The 14,446-nt window shown below is 47.8% G+C and overlaps 1 protein-coding gene across 4 annotated transcripts in view; it reads right to left on the reverse strand.

Moving 5' to 3' along the window:
* The window catches only part of LOC137535962 (DPY30 domain-containing protein 1-like), a 339,619-nt gene that overhangs the window by 101,934 nt on the left and 223,239 nt on the right, over positions 1-14,446 (reverse strand). For all 4 annotated transcript variants that reach the window (XM_068257853.1, XM_068257855.1, XM_068257856.1 and 1 more), the window contains exon 3: positions 12,651-12,773. In XM_068257853.1, the coding sequence (XP_068113954.1) occupies positions 12,651-12,773 (123 nt within the window). The remainder of the gene's footprint in view (positions 1-12,650; positions 12,774-14,446) is intronic.

A 14,446-nucleotide genomic window follows, 5' to 3' on the forward strand; every position in this document is an offset into this window, starting at 1 on the left:
CCCAGCCCCGCCGATCGCCTCCGGCGATAGGCGATCAGGAAATCCCGTTCAAAGAACGGGATTTCCTGGAGGGCTTCCCCCGTCGCCATGGCGACGGGGCGGGATGACGTCGCCGACGTCAGCGACGTCATTGGGAGACCCGATGCACCCCTTGGCGCTGCCTGGCACTGATTGGCCAGGCAGCACAGGGGTATGGGGGGGGGGCCGCGCGCCGCACCGGATAGCGGCGATCGGGCGCGCGGCGGCGGCGATCGGGGTGCTGGCGCAGCTAGCAAAGTGCTAGCTGCGTCCAGCAAAAAAAAAATTATTTAAATCAGCCCAGCAGGGCCTGAGCGGCACCCTCCGGCGGCTTACCCCGTGTCACACACGGGGTTACCGCTAAGGAGGTTAACGCTATTCTTCAGGGTGAGAAACTTCCTTCGGAAATGCTTCTGGCAAATATGACCCTACTACCTAAACCAGATGCCGATCACTAATGATATCAAACTGTTTGCTAAAATCTTGGCATCACGACTTGGTACCATGGTGGGTGATTTGGTTGCTCCTTCTCAGACTGGTTTCATCCCTGGCAGGCAAGGCTCTGATAATGTGAGATTGGCAGTTAACATTTTATAAGATGCAGAGATAAAGAAATCAAGGTTTTTGATGTTGGGTCTTGATATCAGTAAAGCATTCGATTCAGTAGGTTGGCAATATTTGACTACTGCTCTGGATTGCTTTGGCCTAACCGGTCCTATCATTACAGCAGTTTTAGCATTGTATGATTCCCCATCTACTGTGATTCGCATTCCTGGGGCAACTTCTACTCCCATTCAACTTAAACGAGGCACCCGTCAGGGGTGTCCTCTCTCGCCACTACTGTTCGCTCTTGATATGGTGTTGATAATATTAAGTTGTCTCTGTACGCTGACGATGCTCTCCTGTTCTTGACTAGACAATTAACCTCTTTATCAAATCTCTTCCAATTATTAGAGACTTTTGCAAATTTCTCGGAGCTTAAGGCTAATTCGTCTAAATCCACAGCCCTCCCGATTAATCTATATCCACACATGATTAGATGGTTGGATTCTACTTATGGTTTTAAATGGAGTCACACTAAATTTAAATATTTGGGAATTTTTCTTACACCTTGCTTTGGGGACCTATATAGAACCAATTTTTCACACACAGTTATTAAAATTACGCAACTTTTGAAGACCTGGTCTACATACAAGGTTTCATGGTTGGGCAGAAATGTCGCCTGTAAGATGATTATCCTTCCCAAATTATTATATCTCTTTTGTATGCTTCCTATAATTATAACTAAAAAAATCTTCATCTATTATTCAATCACAAATCAACAAATTTATTTGGGACGGTAAACCAGCCAGAGTTCGTGCACAGATTCTTTATAGGCCCCCCTTGCAAGGAGATATTGGCTTGCCGAGTTTATGGCATTGCTATCTAGCCTCCAAACTTGGTCAAATTTTACATTGGAACATAGATTCAAAACCTCCAGCCTGGTATCAGCTGGAATCTACCTCAGTTTTTTCTTTCCACCTAAATTCATTAGTCACGATAGTCTCTAAGAGGGATCTGACAGTTCTTGCTGGCAAGAATAGGATTGTATCGTCATTGGCTAAACTTTGGATTTCTATTGCCTCTACATACAAACTTATGACTTTTCCCTCCTCCAGGATTTCTATCTTCGGTAACCCTCGGTTTGTTCCTGCTTTTAGGAACCCGCAGGTTTTTTCCTGGTGGAGGGATAAAGGTCTCTATACAGCTGATAGGTTTTGGATTAGTGATGTTCCTATTACTTTCAACATGCTCAGATTTAGTAGAGACGCCCCCATGGAAGAAGCATATCTATTTTGTCAAATCAAACACTATTTCTCTTCAATTTTTTCCTCATCTCCAGTATATGACCCCACTATGTTTGAATCACTTTATTTTGGTTTTTCCCGTAGAAAAGGGTTAATTTCATCACTTTATGCTCTATTGCTGGGACGTGATCATGATGATAAAATGTCATATATGAGGGCTTGGGAGCAGGATTTGGGTATTCAATATGATCGCACTGATTGGTCTTATGTTTGGACTGCTGTCTCTGGGGTGATCAAATCCAACATGGTGAAATACACAGCTTATAAGATCTTGTTTCGTTGGTACTATACACCGTCTAAATTACATAAAATTTACCCCTCAGTCCCATCGGTCTGTGTTAGGGCCTGTGGTATGGAAGGCACATTGTTGCATGTTTTTTGGGATTGCCCCGGGGCACAGCAGTTCTGAGATTAATGGGAATCTATGACTAAAGATGTGTTTGGCTTTCCGGTCTCCTTAACTGCTCCCCAGGCCCTTTTGTATACACAGAATGATGATGTCCCAGGTAAATTTAGGCCATTATATAGATATATGTTACTGGCCGCTCAATGGTCTATTGCTTATAAATGGAAATCCACTGATCTTGAGCTAGCATTGGTTACTCAACGTCTGGACCTTATGATGTTGATGGATCGAGTGTATTATTATAGTACCGAGAACATGACCAGATTTGATCTTATTTGGGAACTTTGGAGGGCTTACAGACGCTTTTAGTCTCCCCTGGACATGTGCGTATACAGTCTTTTAACCACCCTGGCGTTCTATTAAGATCGCCAGGGCGGCTGCGGGAGGGTTTTTTTTAAATTAAAAAAAAACTATTTCATGCAGCCAACTGAAAGTTGGCTGCATGAAAGCCCACTAGATGGCGCTCCGGAGGCGTTCTTCTGATCGCCTCCGGCGGCCAAAAGTAACACGGAAGGCCGCAATGAGCGGCCTTCCGTGTTTTGCTTACTTCGTCGCCATGGCGACGAGCGGAGTGACGTCATGGATGTCAGCCGACGTCCTGACGTCAGCCGCCTCCGATCCAGCCCTTAGCGCTGGCCGGAACTATTTGTTCCGGCTGCGCAGGGCTCAGGCGGCTGGGGGGACCCTCTTTCGCCGCTGCTCGCGGTGGATCGCCGCAGAGCGGCGGCGATCAGGCAGCACACGCGGCTGGCAAAGTGCCGGCTGCGTGTGCTGCACTTTATTTGATCAAAATCGGCCCAGCAGGGCCTGAGCGGCACCCTCTGGCGGTAATGGACGAGCTGAGCTCGTCCATACCGCTAAGGTGGTTAACTAGTCATGCAGGTTATATATACTTCAGGACTTCTGTTTCTGGATGTTGTACATAGTTTTATTGGTTCTTTCTTTATGTACGGTGTCTGGAGAGCAATTTAAGTTGTGTTTGAAGACTTGCGAGAAGGACTGATCCCTGGGATCTCAGCTGGAGGTACTCTGTGCACCATTTCCCAGGTTGAATGGTCCAATATTATGGGCCAGGCTCTCCGGCTGCTTTTTTCTTTTGTGTTTGTTTTGTTATTTTTTTATAGTTTATGATAATTAGAATATATATGCAAATCATTTGTATATTTGATGTGCTATTTGACTTGCATTTGATGTTGTATTTGATAATCTGCTCAATAAAGCTTTTAATAACCAAAAAAGAAAGACCAACACAAAGTGGTGTACACGTGAGAAGTGGAACGAAAATCATACATGATTCCAAATACCATGATTCCAATAACTGCAAAGTGGGGTGTTGCGTAATTATTCGGCCCCCTGAGTCAATACTTTGTAGAACCACCTTTTGCTGCAATTACAGCTGCCAGTCTTTTAGGGTATGTCTCTACCAGCTTTGCACATCTAGAGACTGAAATCCTTGCCCATTCTTCTTTGCAAAACAGCTCCAGCTCAGTCAGATTAGATGGACAGCGTTTGTGAACAGCAGTTTTCAGATCTTGCCACAGATTCTCGATTGGATTTAGATCTGGACTTTGACTGGGCCATTCTAACAGATAGATATGTTTTGTTTTAAACCATTCCATTGTTGCCCTGGCTTTATGTTTAGGGTCATTGTCATGCTGGAGGGTGAACCTCCGCCCCAGTCTCAAGTCTTTTGCAGTTTCCAAGAGGTTTTCTTCCAAGTTTGCCCTGTATTTGGCTCCATCCATCTTCCCATCAACTCTGACCAGCTTCCCTGTCCCTGCTGAAGAGATGCACCCCCCGAGCATGATGCTGCCACCACCATATTTGACAGTGGGGATGGTGTGTTCAGAGTGATGTGCAGTGTTAGTTTTCTGCCACACATTGGGCCTGATTCACAAAGCGGTGCTAACTGTTAGCACGCCTGTGAAAACCCCCTTAGCACGTCTAAACAAGCTTTTCGTGCATAAAACTTTACGCGCATAAAACTTTACACGCGCACTGCACAGAGCGCAGGGCGCTCCGCGCGAAGTGCCCATTAAAGCCTATGGGACTTAGCGCGCATAAAACTTTGCGCGCGCAAAGTTGGCGCGCGATCTGATTGAGAAATCCGGTGCTAACCTACTTAGCACCCTGGTTAGCACGTCTAAAGACTTTAGACGTGCTAAGTAGGTTAGCACCGCTTTGTGAATCAAGCCCATAGCGTTTTGCATTTTGGCCAAAAAGTTCCATTTTGGTCTCATCTGACCAGAGCACCTTCTTCCACATGGTTGCTGTGTCCCCCACATGGCTTGTGGCAAACTGCAAACGGGACTTCTTATGACTTCTGTTTACAATGCCTTTCTTCTTACCACTCTTCCATAAAGGCCAACTTTGTACAGTGCATGACTAATACAGTAGTTGTCCTATGGACAGAGTCTGCCACCTGAGCTGTAGATCTCTGCAGCTCGTCCAGAGTCACCATGGGCCTCTTGACTGCATTTCTGATCAGCGCTCTCCTTGTTCAGCCTGTGAGTTTTAGGTGGATGGCCTTGTCTTGGTAGGTTTACAGTTGTGCCATACTTCTTCCATTTCTGAATGATCGCTTGAAAAGTGCTCCGTGGGATGTTTAAGGCTTTGGAAATCTTTTTGTAGCCTAAGCCTGCTTTAAATTTCTCAATAACTTGATCCCTGACCTGTTTTGTGTGTTCTTTGGACTTCACGTTGTGTTGTTGCTCCCAATATTCTCTTAGACAACCTCTGAGGCCCTCACAGAGCAGCTGTATTTGTACTGACATTAGATTACACACAGGTGCACTCTATTTAGTCATTAGCACTCGTCAGGCAATGTCTATGGGCAACTGACTGCACTCAGATCAAAGGGGGCCGAATAATTATGCACACACCACTTTGCAGTTATTTATTTGTAAAAAATGTTTGGAATGATGTATGATTTTCGTTCCACTTCTCATGTGTACACCACTTTGTGTTGATCTTTCATGTGGAGTTCCAATAAAATTGATTCATGTTTGTGGCAGTAATATGACAAAATGTGGAAAACTTCAAGGGGGCCGAATACTTTTGCAACCCACTGTACCTACCTGTTGTGTTAAGTGCACCCACCTCATCACTGAATATACCTACCTGTTGAGTTCAGTGAACTCACCTCATCATTGCATATACCTGCCTGTTGTGTTCAGTGCACCCACATCATCACTGCATATACCTACCTGTTGTGTTCAGTGAACCCACCTCATCACTGCATATACCTACCTTTTGAGTTGAGTGCATCCACCTCATCACTGCATTTACTGAACACAACAGGTAGGTACCTGTTGTGTTCAGTAAACCCACCTCATCACTGCATATACCTACCTGTTGTGTTCAGTGAACCCACCTAATCACTGCATATACCTACCTGTTGTGTTCAGTGCACCCACCTCATCACTACATATACCTACCTGTTGAGTTCAGTGAACTCACCTCATCATTGCATATACCTGCCTGTTGTGTTCAGTGCACCCACATCATCACTGCATATACCTACCTGTTGTGTTCAGTGAACCCACCTCATCACTGCATATACCTACCTTTTGAGTTGAGTGCATCCACCTCATCACTGCATTTACTGAACACAACAGGTAGGTACCTGTTGTGTTCAGTAAACCCACCTCATCACTGCATATACCTACCTGTTGTGTTCAGTGAACCCACCTAATCACTGCATATACCTACCTGTTGTGTTCAGTGCACCCACCTCATCACTACATATACCTACCTGTTGTGTTCAGTGCACCCACCTCATCACTGCATATACCTACCTGTTGTGTTCAGTGAACCCACCTCATGACTGCATTTACCTACCTGTTGTGTTCAGTGAACCCATCTCATCACTGCATATACCTGCCTGTTGTGTTCAGTGCACCCACCTACCTATGTGAGTGCATTCAGTGTGATATAACACTCCGTGCATACCTGTTAACTGCACCTGTGTGACTGCACATCGTATTAGTCAAGTCAGTGCATACCTTTCACTTCATCCCCCCCCCCGATATGGACAAAATAGACAAGCACCACATCCGCTGCATTTTACACTTCGCAGGAGTTATTTGACAACAACAAGATGAAGGCGCTAAGCAAGTTACACCACCTCATATTTGTGAGTTAGGCGACACTATGGACGTAATGTGTGAGGAGGAGGATGATGAAGTACCTGCTGTTGGTGCAGTTTTGGAGGTGTCTGAGGCAAGCGATGCTGGGCAGACAAGATGACCAAGGGGACAGTTCAGAGGGGTAGTCAGAGAGGAGTAGGAGGAGACGAGTTCCTGAAAGAAGCAGGGGGAGCTCATTGTCAGAAACAGCTGGTGGTAGTGTCCGGTGCCATTGCCACCTATGTGCAGCCAGCCAGCCAACATGCCCTTTAACATCAGCTGCTGATGCCACCATAGTGATATCACCCCAGGGGGGCTCAGCGGTTTGGAATTTTTTTCATGTGTCTGCCTCAGATCGGAGCAATGCCATTTGTTGTCTCTGCCTCCAAAAATTGAGCCGTGGAAAGGCCAACACTCACGTAGGGACAAGTGCCTTACGAAGGCACATGGAGAAAAGGCACAAACTGCAATGGGAAGAGCACCTGAGCAAAAGCAGCACACAAAAGAAAAGACACCCTCCTTCTCCTCTTCCTCCTTCAGGTGCAGCATCTTTAGCCACTTTCTCCCTTGCACCTTCACAGCCACCCTCCTCCACTCCGCCTCTGACCTTGAGCGGTTCCTGCTCCTCTGCCCACAGCAGCCAGGTGTCCGTGAAGGAAATCTTTGAGCGGAAGAAGCCAATGTCTGCCAGTCACCCCCTTGCCCGGCGTCTGACAGCTGGCGTGGCGGAACTGTTAGCTCGCCAGCTGTTACCATACAAGCTGGTGGACTCTGAGGCCTTCCGTAAATTTGTGGCCATTGGGACACCGCAGTGGAAGATGCCAGGCCGCAATTGTTTCTCTAAAAAGGCGATACCCAAACTGTACCGTGAAGTGGAGAGGCAAGTGGTGTCATCTCTGGCACACAGCGTTGGGTCAAGGGTCCACCTGACCATGGATGCCTGGTCTGCCAAGCACGGTCAGGGCTGCTACATTAATTACACAGCCCATTGGGTCAACCTGGTGACCGCTGACAAGCAGGGGGTACGTGGCTGTGCAGTGGACCTAGTTGTGACACCTCCACGGCTTGCAGGCAGGCCTCCTGCCACCTCCTCTCCACCTGCTACATCCTCTTCGCTGTCATCCTCCTCCTCCTCCTTGGCTGGTGCCGTGATCTCCTCTCCAGCTACACAGCCCCATCTCCCCAGGGCCTATGCTGCATGCCAGATACGATGGTGTCACGCCATCTTAGACATGTCTTGCCTCAAAGTGGAGAGTCACACTGGAGCAGCTCTCCTTGCTGCTCTTAGCAAACAGGTGGATCAGTGGCTGACCCCGCACCAGCTGGAGATCGGCAACGTGGTGTGTGACAACGGCAGCAATCTCCTTTCCGCTTTGAATTTGGGAAAGCTGACACATGTACCCTGCCTTGCACATGTGCTCAATCTAGTCATTCAAAAATTTGTGTCAAAGTACCCAGGCTTAGAGGATGTCCTGAAGCAGGCCAGGAAGTTGTGTGGGCATTTCAGGCGGTCTTACACTGCCATGGCACGCTTTGCTGACATTCAGCGGAGAAACAACTTGCCGGTGAGACGCTTAATATGTGATTGCCCCGACTCGCTGGAATTCGACCCTGGTCAAGTTCTCTCACCTGCAAGAACAGGAGAAAGCCTTCACCCAGTAACTGTACAATTACAGTAAAAGGACACAATCTGGGGAGATGGGGATGTTGTAGCCCAACAACTGGACACTGATGCGAAATGCATGCAGGCTCATGTAGCGGTTTGAGGAGGTGACCAACCTGGTGAGTCGCAGTGAAGGCACCATCAGCGACTTGATCCCGTACGCTTACTTCCTGGAGCGTGCCGTGCGTAGAGTGGTGGATCAAGCTGTGGAAGAGCGTGAAGTGGAAAAGTTACAGCAGGATTAGTTGTGGGAGCAATTTTCATCGGAACCAGATGTTTCCTCAACACCTGCGGCAGCACAGAGGGGGGAGGAGGAGGAAGAGTCGCGTGGAGAAGAGGAGTCAGACTCAGATGATGAGGAAGGTGTTTCTTTGGAGGAGGAGGCGGCAGAAGAACAACCGCAGCAGGTGTCGCAGGGGGCTTGTGCTGCTCAACGTTCCCGTGGTATTGTTCGTGGCTGCGGGGAGGAGGACTTACCTGACATCACTGAGGAAGAACAAGAGGACATGGATAGTACGTCTGGATCCAACTTTGTGCAGATGGCGTCTTTCATGCTCCCCAGCCTGTTGAGGGACCCCCATATAAAAAAAACTCAAGGGGAATGACCTGTACTGGGTGGCAACGCTACTAGAACCTCGGTATAGGCAGAAAGTGGCGGACATGTTACCAACTCACCTGAAGGCAGAAAGGATGCAGCACATAAAGAACAAGCTGGCAAGTATGCTTTACAATGCGTATAATGGTGATGTCACAGCACAACGCAATAAAGGTACCACTGCCAGTCATCCTTCTCCCATGTCCACGCAGGCAAGGACAGGACGCTCCAGCAATCTCATGGTGATGTCAGACATGCAGACATTCTTTAGTCCTTAGCCTTTCCGGATCCACCCTCCACCAACACCTGGACCTGGCTTTAAGTGTGGATGTAGACACTGTGAGCAGCGATGAACCCTTGGACTACTGGGTGCACAGGCTTGACCTGTGGCCAGAGCTGTCCCAATTTGCCATCCAACTTCTGTCTTGCCCTGCCTCAAGTGTCCTGTCAGAAAGGACCTTCAGCGCAGCTGGAGGCATTGTCACTGAAAAGAGAAGTCGCCTAAGTCACAAAAGTGTTCAGTACCTGACCTTTATCAAAATGAATGAGGCATGGATCCCAGAGGGCTACTGCCGCCTGAAGACTAAGTCAGTCCCAACACACAGCATCTCTGCCTACATGCCGTGTGACTGGCTGCCTGCCCCAAGACTAAGGCCCTGATTCACAAAGCGGTGATAACTCAGTTATCACGCCTAAAAGACTTTAGGCGTGATAAGCCGTGCAAAGCTGAGTTATCACCGATTTGTGCTGCTCTTCGCGCGAAGCTCCCGCGCGCAAAGTTTTGCGCGCGTAGCGCACCGCGCTGCGCGCGCAAAGTCCCATAGGGCTCAATGGACGCTGCGCGCGAAGCAAGGTACACTGCGCGCGCAGCGCGGTGCGCTACGCGCGCAAAACTTTGCGCGCGGGAGATCGTGCGAGTTTCTTCTTATCACGCCTAAACTGAGTTTAGGCGTGATAAAGGGCTTTTCACAGGCGTGCAAACACTTTGCACCGCTTTGTGAATCAAGCCCTTAGTCGCTCCACAGTGCCACACAGCATCTCTGCCTGCAGGCCGCTTGCCTTCTCCACCACCACCAACAGGGTCCAGGACTCCAGGCGGATTCCTGAATTTTTAAGGCCGCTGCTAGCAGCAGCCGCTATACTAATTTTTCTGGTGCGTGTACATGCCTGCCTAATTTTTCTCGCTGCACTGCAGCTGCAACAACAAAACAAAAGGCATGTACATGTGCCCATTCCACTTCGTGATCATTACCTTGCCGCAGTGAAGGGGCTTGCGTATCCACAATGAAGCAATGACCGCCGGCTATATGAGTGTCTTGGGGGGTGGCACACCATAGATAATAAGGTCATTGCTTCATTGTGGACAGACCAAATTTGATCAGCTGGACAGTCACTGTTGTTCTATCATTGAGCTACCACATGGGCTTGAAAACCGCCATGGCCTGCACTCTCGCTATGGTGCGCACCAGTCCAGCATGGCCGTCACTACGTAAACAGCTGTTTGCGGTGCGTTACACAGTGAGTTTGGTGTGTTAGTGTGAAGCAGTGCTCTAATTACACTCCCTGATTGATGTATACGCATGCAAGATGTTTTAAAGCACTTTAGGCCTGCAATTTAGCATTCAATGTGATTTCTGCCCTTAAAATGCTGCTTTGCGTCAAATCCAGATTTTTCCCCGGGACTTTTGGTATGTATCCCACTCCGCCATGCCCCCCTCCAGGTGTTAGACCCCTTGAAACATCTTTTCCATCACTTTTGTGGCCAGTATAATTTTTTCTAGTTTTCAAAGTTTGCCTCCCCATTGAAGTCTATTGCGGTTCACGAAAGTTCACGCGAACCCAGTTCGCAAACCAAAAATCGGAGGTTCGGGCCATCTCTAATATATACTAGGAATGACAATTTAATTATAAACAGGAGGGAAATGTGGAAATAATTAATATAGCCTTTATAATTGAATTGTGTTTATATCCTTTATAGTTTGTATTCCTATATACTAAGAGCTTTTCAGTATACTATGAAAATGAGAGCAAATCATTGTGGCAAGATTTTTTGTTATTGCAGGGTCTTCTGAAGGAGACACAGAACCGGTCTATACCAGTATTTCCTGTGACAATTCCGAAACCCAGGAGAATTGATTTCTTGAAAACTGGAACTCAGATAATAATTTTGCTGGGAAGTAGAAACTCATACAGCAGGCCCGCCCAGACAGAAAGTGAAAGTAGCAGGATAAGGAAACACTGCAATGCGGCAAAGACTATGATTGGGAGACAGCTACATGTGATGTACTGATGACAATGCCTATGACGAGAGTAAAAGAAGATATTATAAGGGATGGAAGTGGGAGGAGACTTTCTCTTATCTTTGTGCTAGCAACAAGTTAACACTTGTCTGCATGTAAAGCATTGGAGAAAAGCCACGCGTGTAAAATAAAAATGCCTTGATCCTAACCTAAAAAAATCTCTCTTGGTGCTTCTATGGTGATGAAGTGAATGTTTTTGACAGAACACAGGCCAGGCTCAGGCAGCCAAACAGGGAAATGGCAGGCAGAGGATACTGACTGGCAGAAAGGAGCAAATAGGGAAGCCAACAAGGAGAAGCAGCTAGGGATTGCCAAAGGGGATCCAGGAGAGGGATTAGCAAAAAGGGAGAAACAAGATCTGGTCGAGGGGGATGGCAGCGGAACATCGTGGCTGTGACCAGGGATGTAACAGAATCCTAACAGTGAGAGCACCGGGTTTAAATACTCTGGCTCTCAATTAGGGAGCATGCAATACTGCCCGTGGCCACTGCATAAGAGGGGAAGAGACGCAGGGGCATGTGCCTAGCAACAGGGGACACCGAACCCAGAAGTCCATCGGGTCGGCGTTCCTCCGCCATGATGCAAGAGGCTGTGTGGGACTCGGCAGCTGGAGAGTAACGAGTGTTCGTTACCCTCCGCCATCCTTACAGGAGCCACAGCAGGCAGCGAGGAGAGGTTAGTAATGAACAATCGTTGCACTCCCTGATTAAATCTGATTGGAGAGAGATCTGTTGCCTGCCCATACTCTACAGGCCGATTCCTTAACAACTCCATGCTGAAATCGGTTGGATATTGGTCTTGTGGAGCCACATCCGCTGCCTAGCCAGCCCGATGCTGCCCCCCCAATGGTCAATGTGTCCCACCCCAGTGCACTATACATTACATGTCCGTGTCCACCGCTGGCTCCGGGCTCTTCCGTCCACATACGCACCCCACGTGGTTCCTGGAGTAACATGGGCCACATGTGTGACGTCACACAGGTGCCCATGGTTATGCCAGCAATCACATGGGCTGCGTGTATGGATGGAGGACAACGCCTGGAGCAAGCCCGGAGCTAACAGCAGACAAGAAATGTATAGTGCATGGGGCAGTGGGGGGAGCACAATGGCCATTAGGAGGACAGCATTAGGGGTTTCGTCGCTCATCCCGATATCACTCGGCGTTGCCACCGCGGAACCGAACACGACACTTAATATCTTGCAGCATGTTTGACTGATTAGTGCGACCAATTTCAGCATGAAATTGGTTTGCATTGTCCATCAGGCACACACTTGGCACACCGATTTTCATTCCATTATAATAATCAAATTGGATGGTAGATCGGCCACCAAGTCGCCTGATATATGGCCACTTTAAAGCCTCATACACACGTGCAACTTTTCTGCCGACTATGGTCCAAACTCGTCTGGTGGACGATAGGTTGGGCATGTGTATGCGTGGAAAACGACTAGACGAGTGACTGATAAGAGGCGGTTTGCCCAATATAACCGGTGGATCAACTGACCAACTATCGTGCAAGTTGGCCACGTGTGTACAAGTCATTAGAACAACTTGTTTTTTGAATGTGGATATGGTGTGTGTGCATAGTATTCAATGAGTTGTGTATGTGCCTTTAGTCTACCCAGCCACATAGAATAAAGATAGAGTATAATTAGTTAATATGTCTAGCTCAACCGTGACTAACACTCACTCACCCTCTGCTGTTCCTCGATTTTCTGCTGGATCAAAAGTTCTTCTTCCTTCAGTTTTTCCATCATCTCAAGTTCTTTTCTTGCTTCTTCCTTTTCTTTTTCCAGATCTTCACTTTCCATTCTCCTCTTTAAAAAGAAAGCCAAAATATGATATATAATAGTACAATGTGCAACGAATGTACAATGAAACAATGTACAATGAAAAAATTATTATTTATCGTAAAATACTCTGAATGTTCTGTAGCAGTAATGGGAGTTTCTTATTCAACCTTCAACTATAAAAAAGCTAGGATTTCCAATATTTACCCCAGAGGATTCTGTGGGAGACCATGGGTTCAATTCACTAAGGCCAGGCGCCCACCTGTGTTTTGTAAATTGCTCTAAAAGGGGTTGAATCACAAAATTGTGGTAAGTCTGCACAACAGTATTACCCTTAATTTGCATATTCAGTAGTGATGTATTATAGAAGACCACAATCGCTCACTTAAAGCTGAATTATCACAAATACCTTTTTGTTTTAAGAAGGCAAACTACATTGAGCATTCCAACTGCAAGCAACTCTATAAGCAAGATCCACGGTACTAAAGTAGAGTGCCTGTTGCTAGGGTAACGCGCATTACTAACGGTAATGCTCATTAGTAACACGCGTTACCGTAGCAATGGTCATGCCACTCAAGTACAGCGGGTCATGCTAATAGCCTATCTTGCACTACTTATGGCCTGAAATAAGAGTAATACTGCCGTGTGCAATGTGTGGCAGTATTACCACAATTTTGTGAATCAACCCCAAACACTGAGAGTGATTTAACAGCGTAAAAGTGGAGTAATTTCCGGAGCAATGCATCAGCCGAACAAACGTTTCTACACACGTCCGATTTGACATCCAAACGACCAGTCCAAACGATCGGTCGTTTGGAAAAATCAGCCGTGTGTATGTACCTTTAGGCATAGAACAATTTCACCTTGAAGTTTGGAAGCTTATCCAGTCTTCTTGATTAAGAAACTCTGCTCACCAGACTGCTGCAGCCATGTGCAGAAAACCTGGGCTGCATTAAAGGAAATTTAAGGCAAATTAACCTCCTGAGCGTTCTGGACAAGCTGAGCTCGTCCAAAGACGCCGGAGGGTGCAGCTCAGGCCCTGCTGGGCCGATTTTTATGAAATAAAAAGGAGCACACGCAGCCGGCACTTTGCCAGCCGCGTGTGCTACCTGATCGCCACGTGCAGCGGCGAAAGAGGGTCCCCCCAGCCGCCCGAGCCCAGCGCTGCCGGACCAAACAGTTCTGGCCAGCGCTAAGGGCTGGATCGGAGGCGGCTGACATCAGGACGTCGGCTGACGTCCATGATGTCACTCCGCTCGTCGCCATGGCGACGAGGAAAGCAAAACAAGAAGGGCCGCTCATCGCGGCCCTTCTTGTTACTTCTGATCGCTGGAGGCGATCAGAAGTACGGATTAGGAGCGCCCTCTAGTGGGCTTTCATGCAGCCAACTTTCAGTTGGCTGCATGAAATAGTTTTTTTTTTATTAAAAAAAAACGTCCGGTCGCCAGCCTGGCGATCTTAATAGAACGCCAGGCTGGTTAATGTAATCAAGCTTTACTTACCCAAGGCTTCCTCCAGCTCCTTTCAGCCGACATGTCCCTCATTGCAGCTCTGCTCCCAGCCACCGGCCGGGGGCCTCACCTGTAAGAGGCCGACCTCATGAGGTCGTCATCTACTGCGCCTGGGCGAGCGTTGCTATACACTTCAGAACACTCCAGCCCACGTGCAAGTGATTGACAGTGGTGCTCAAGCAGGCGCAG

The sequence above is a fragment of the Hyperolius riggenbachi genome, chromosome 10 (assembly GCF_040937935.1).
Source record: "Hyperolius riggenbachi isolate aHypRig1 chromosome 10, aHypRig1.pri, whole genome shotgun sequence".
In the NCBI taxonomy this organism is placed as follows: domain Eukaryota; kingdom Metazoa; phylum Chordata; class Amphibia; order Anura; family Hyperoliidae; genus Hyperolius; species Hyperolius riggenbachi.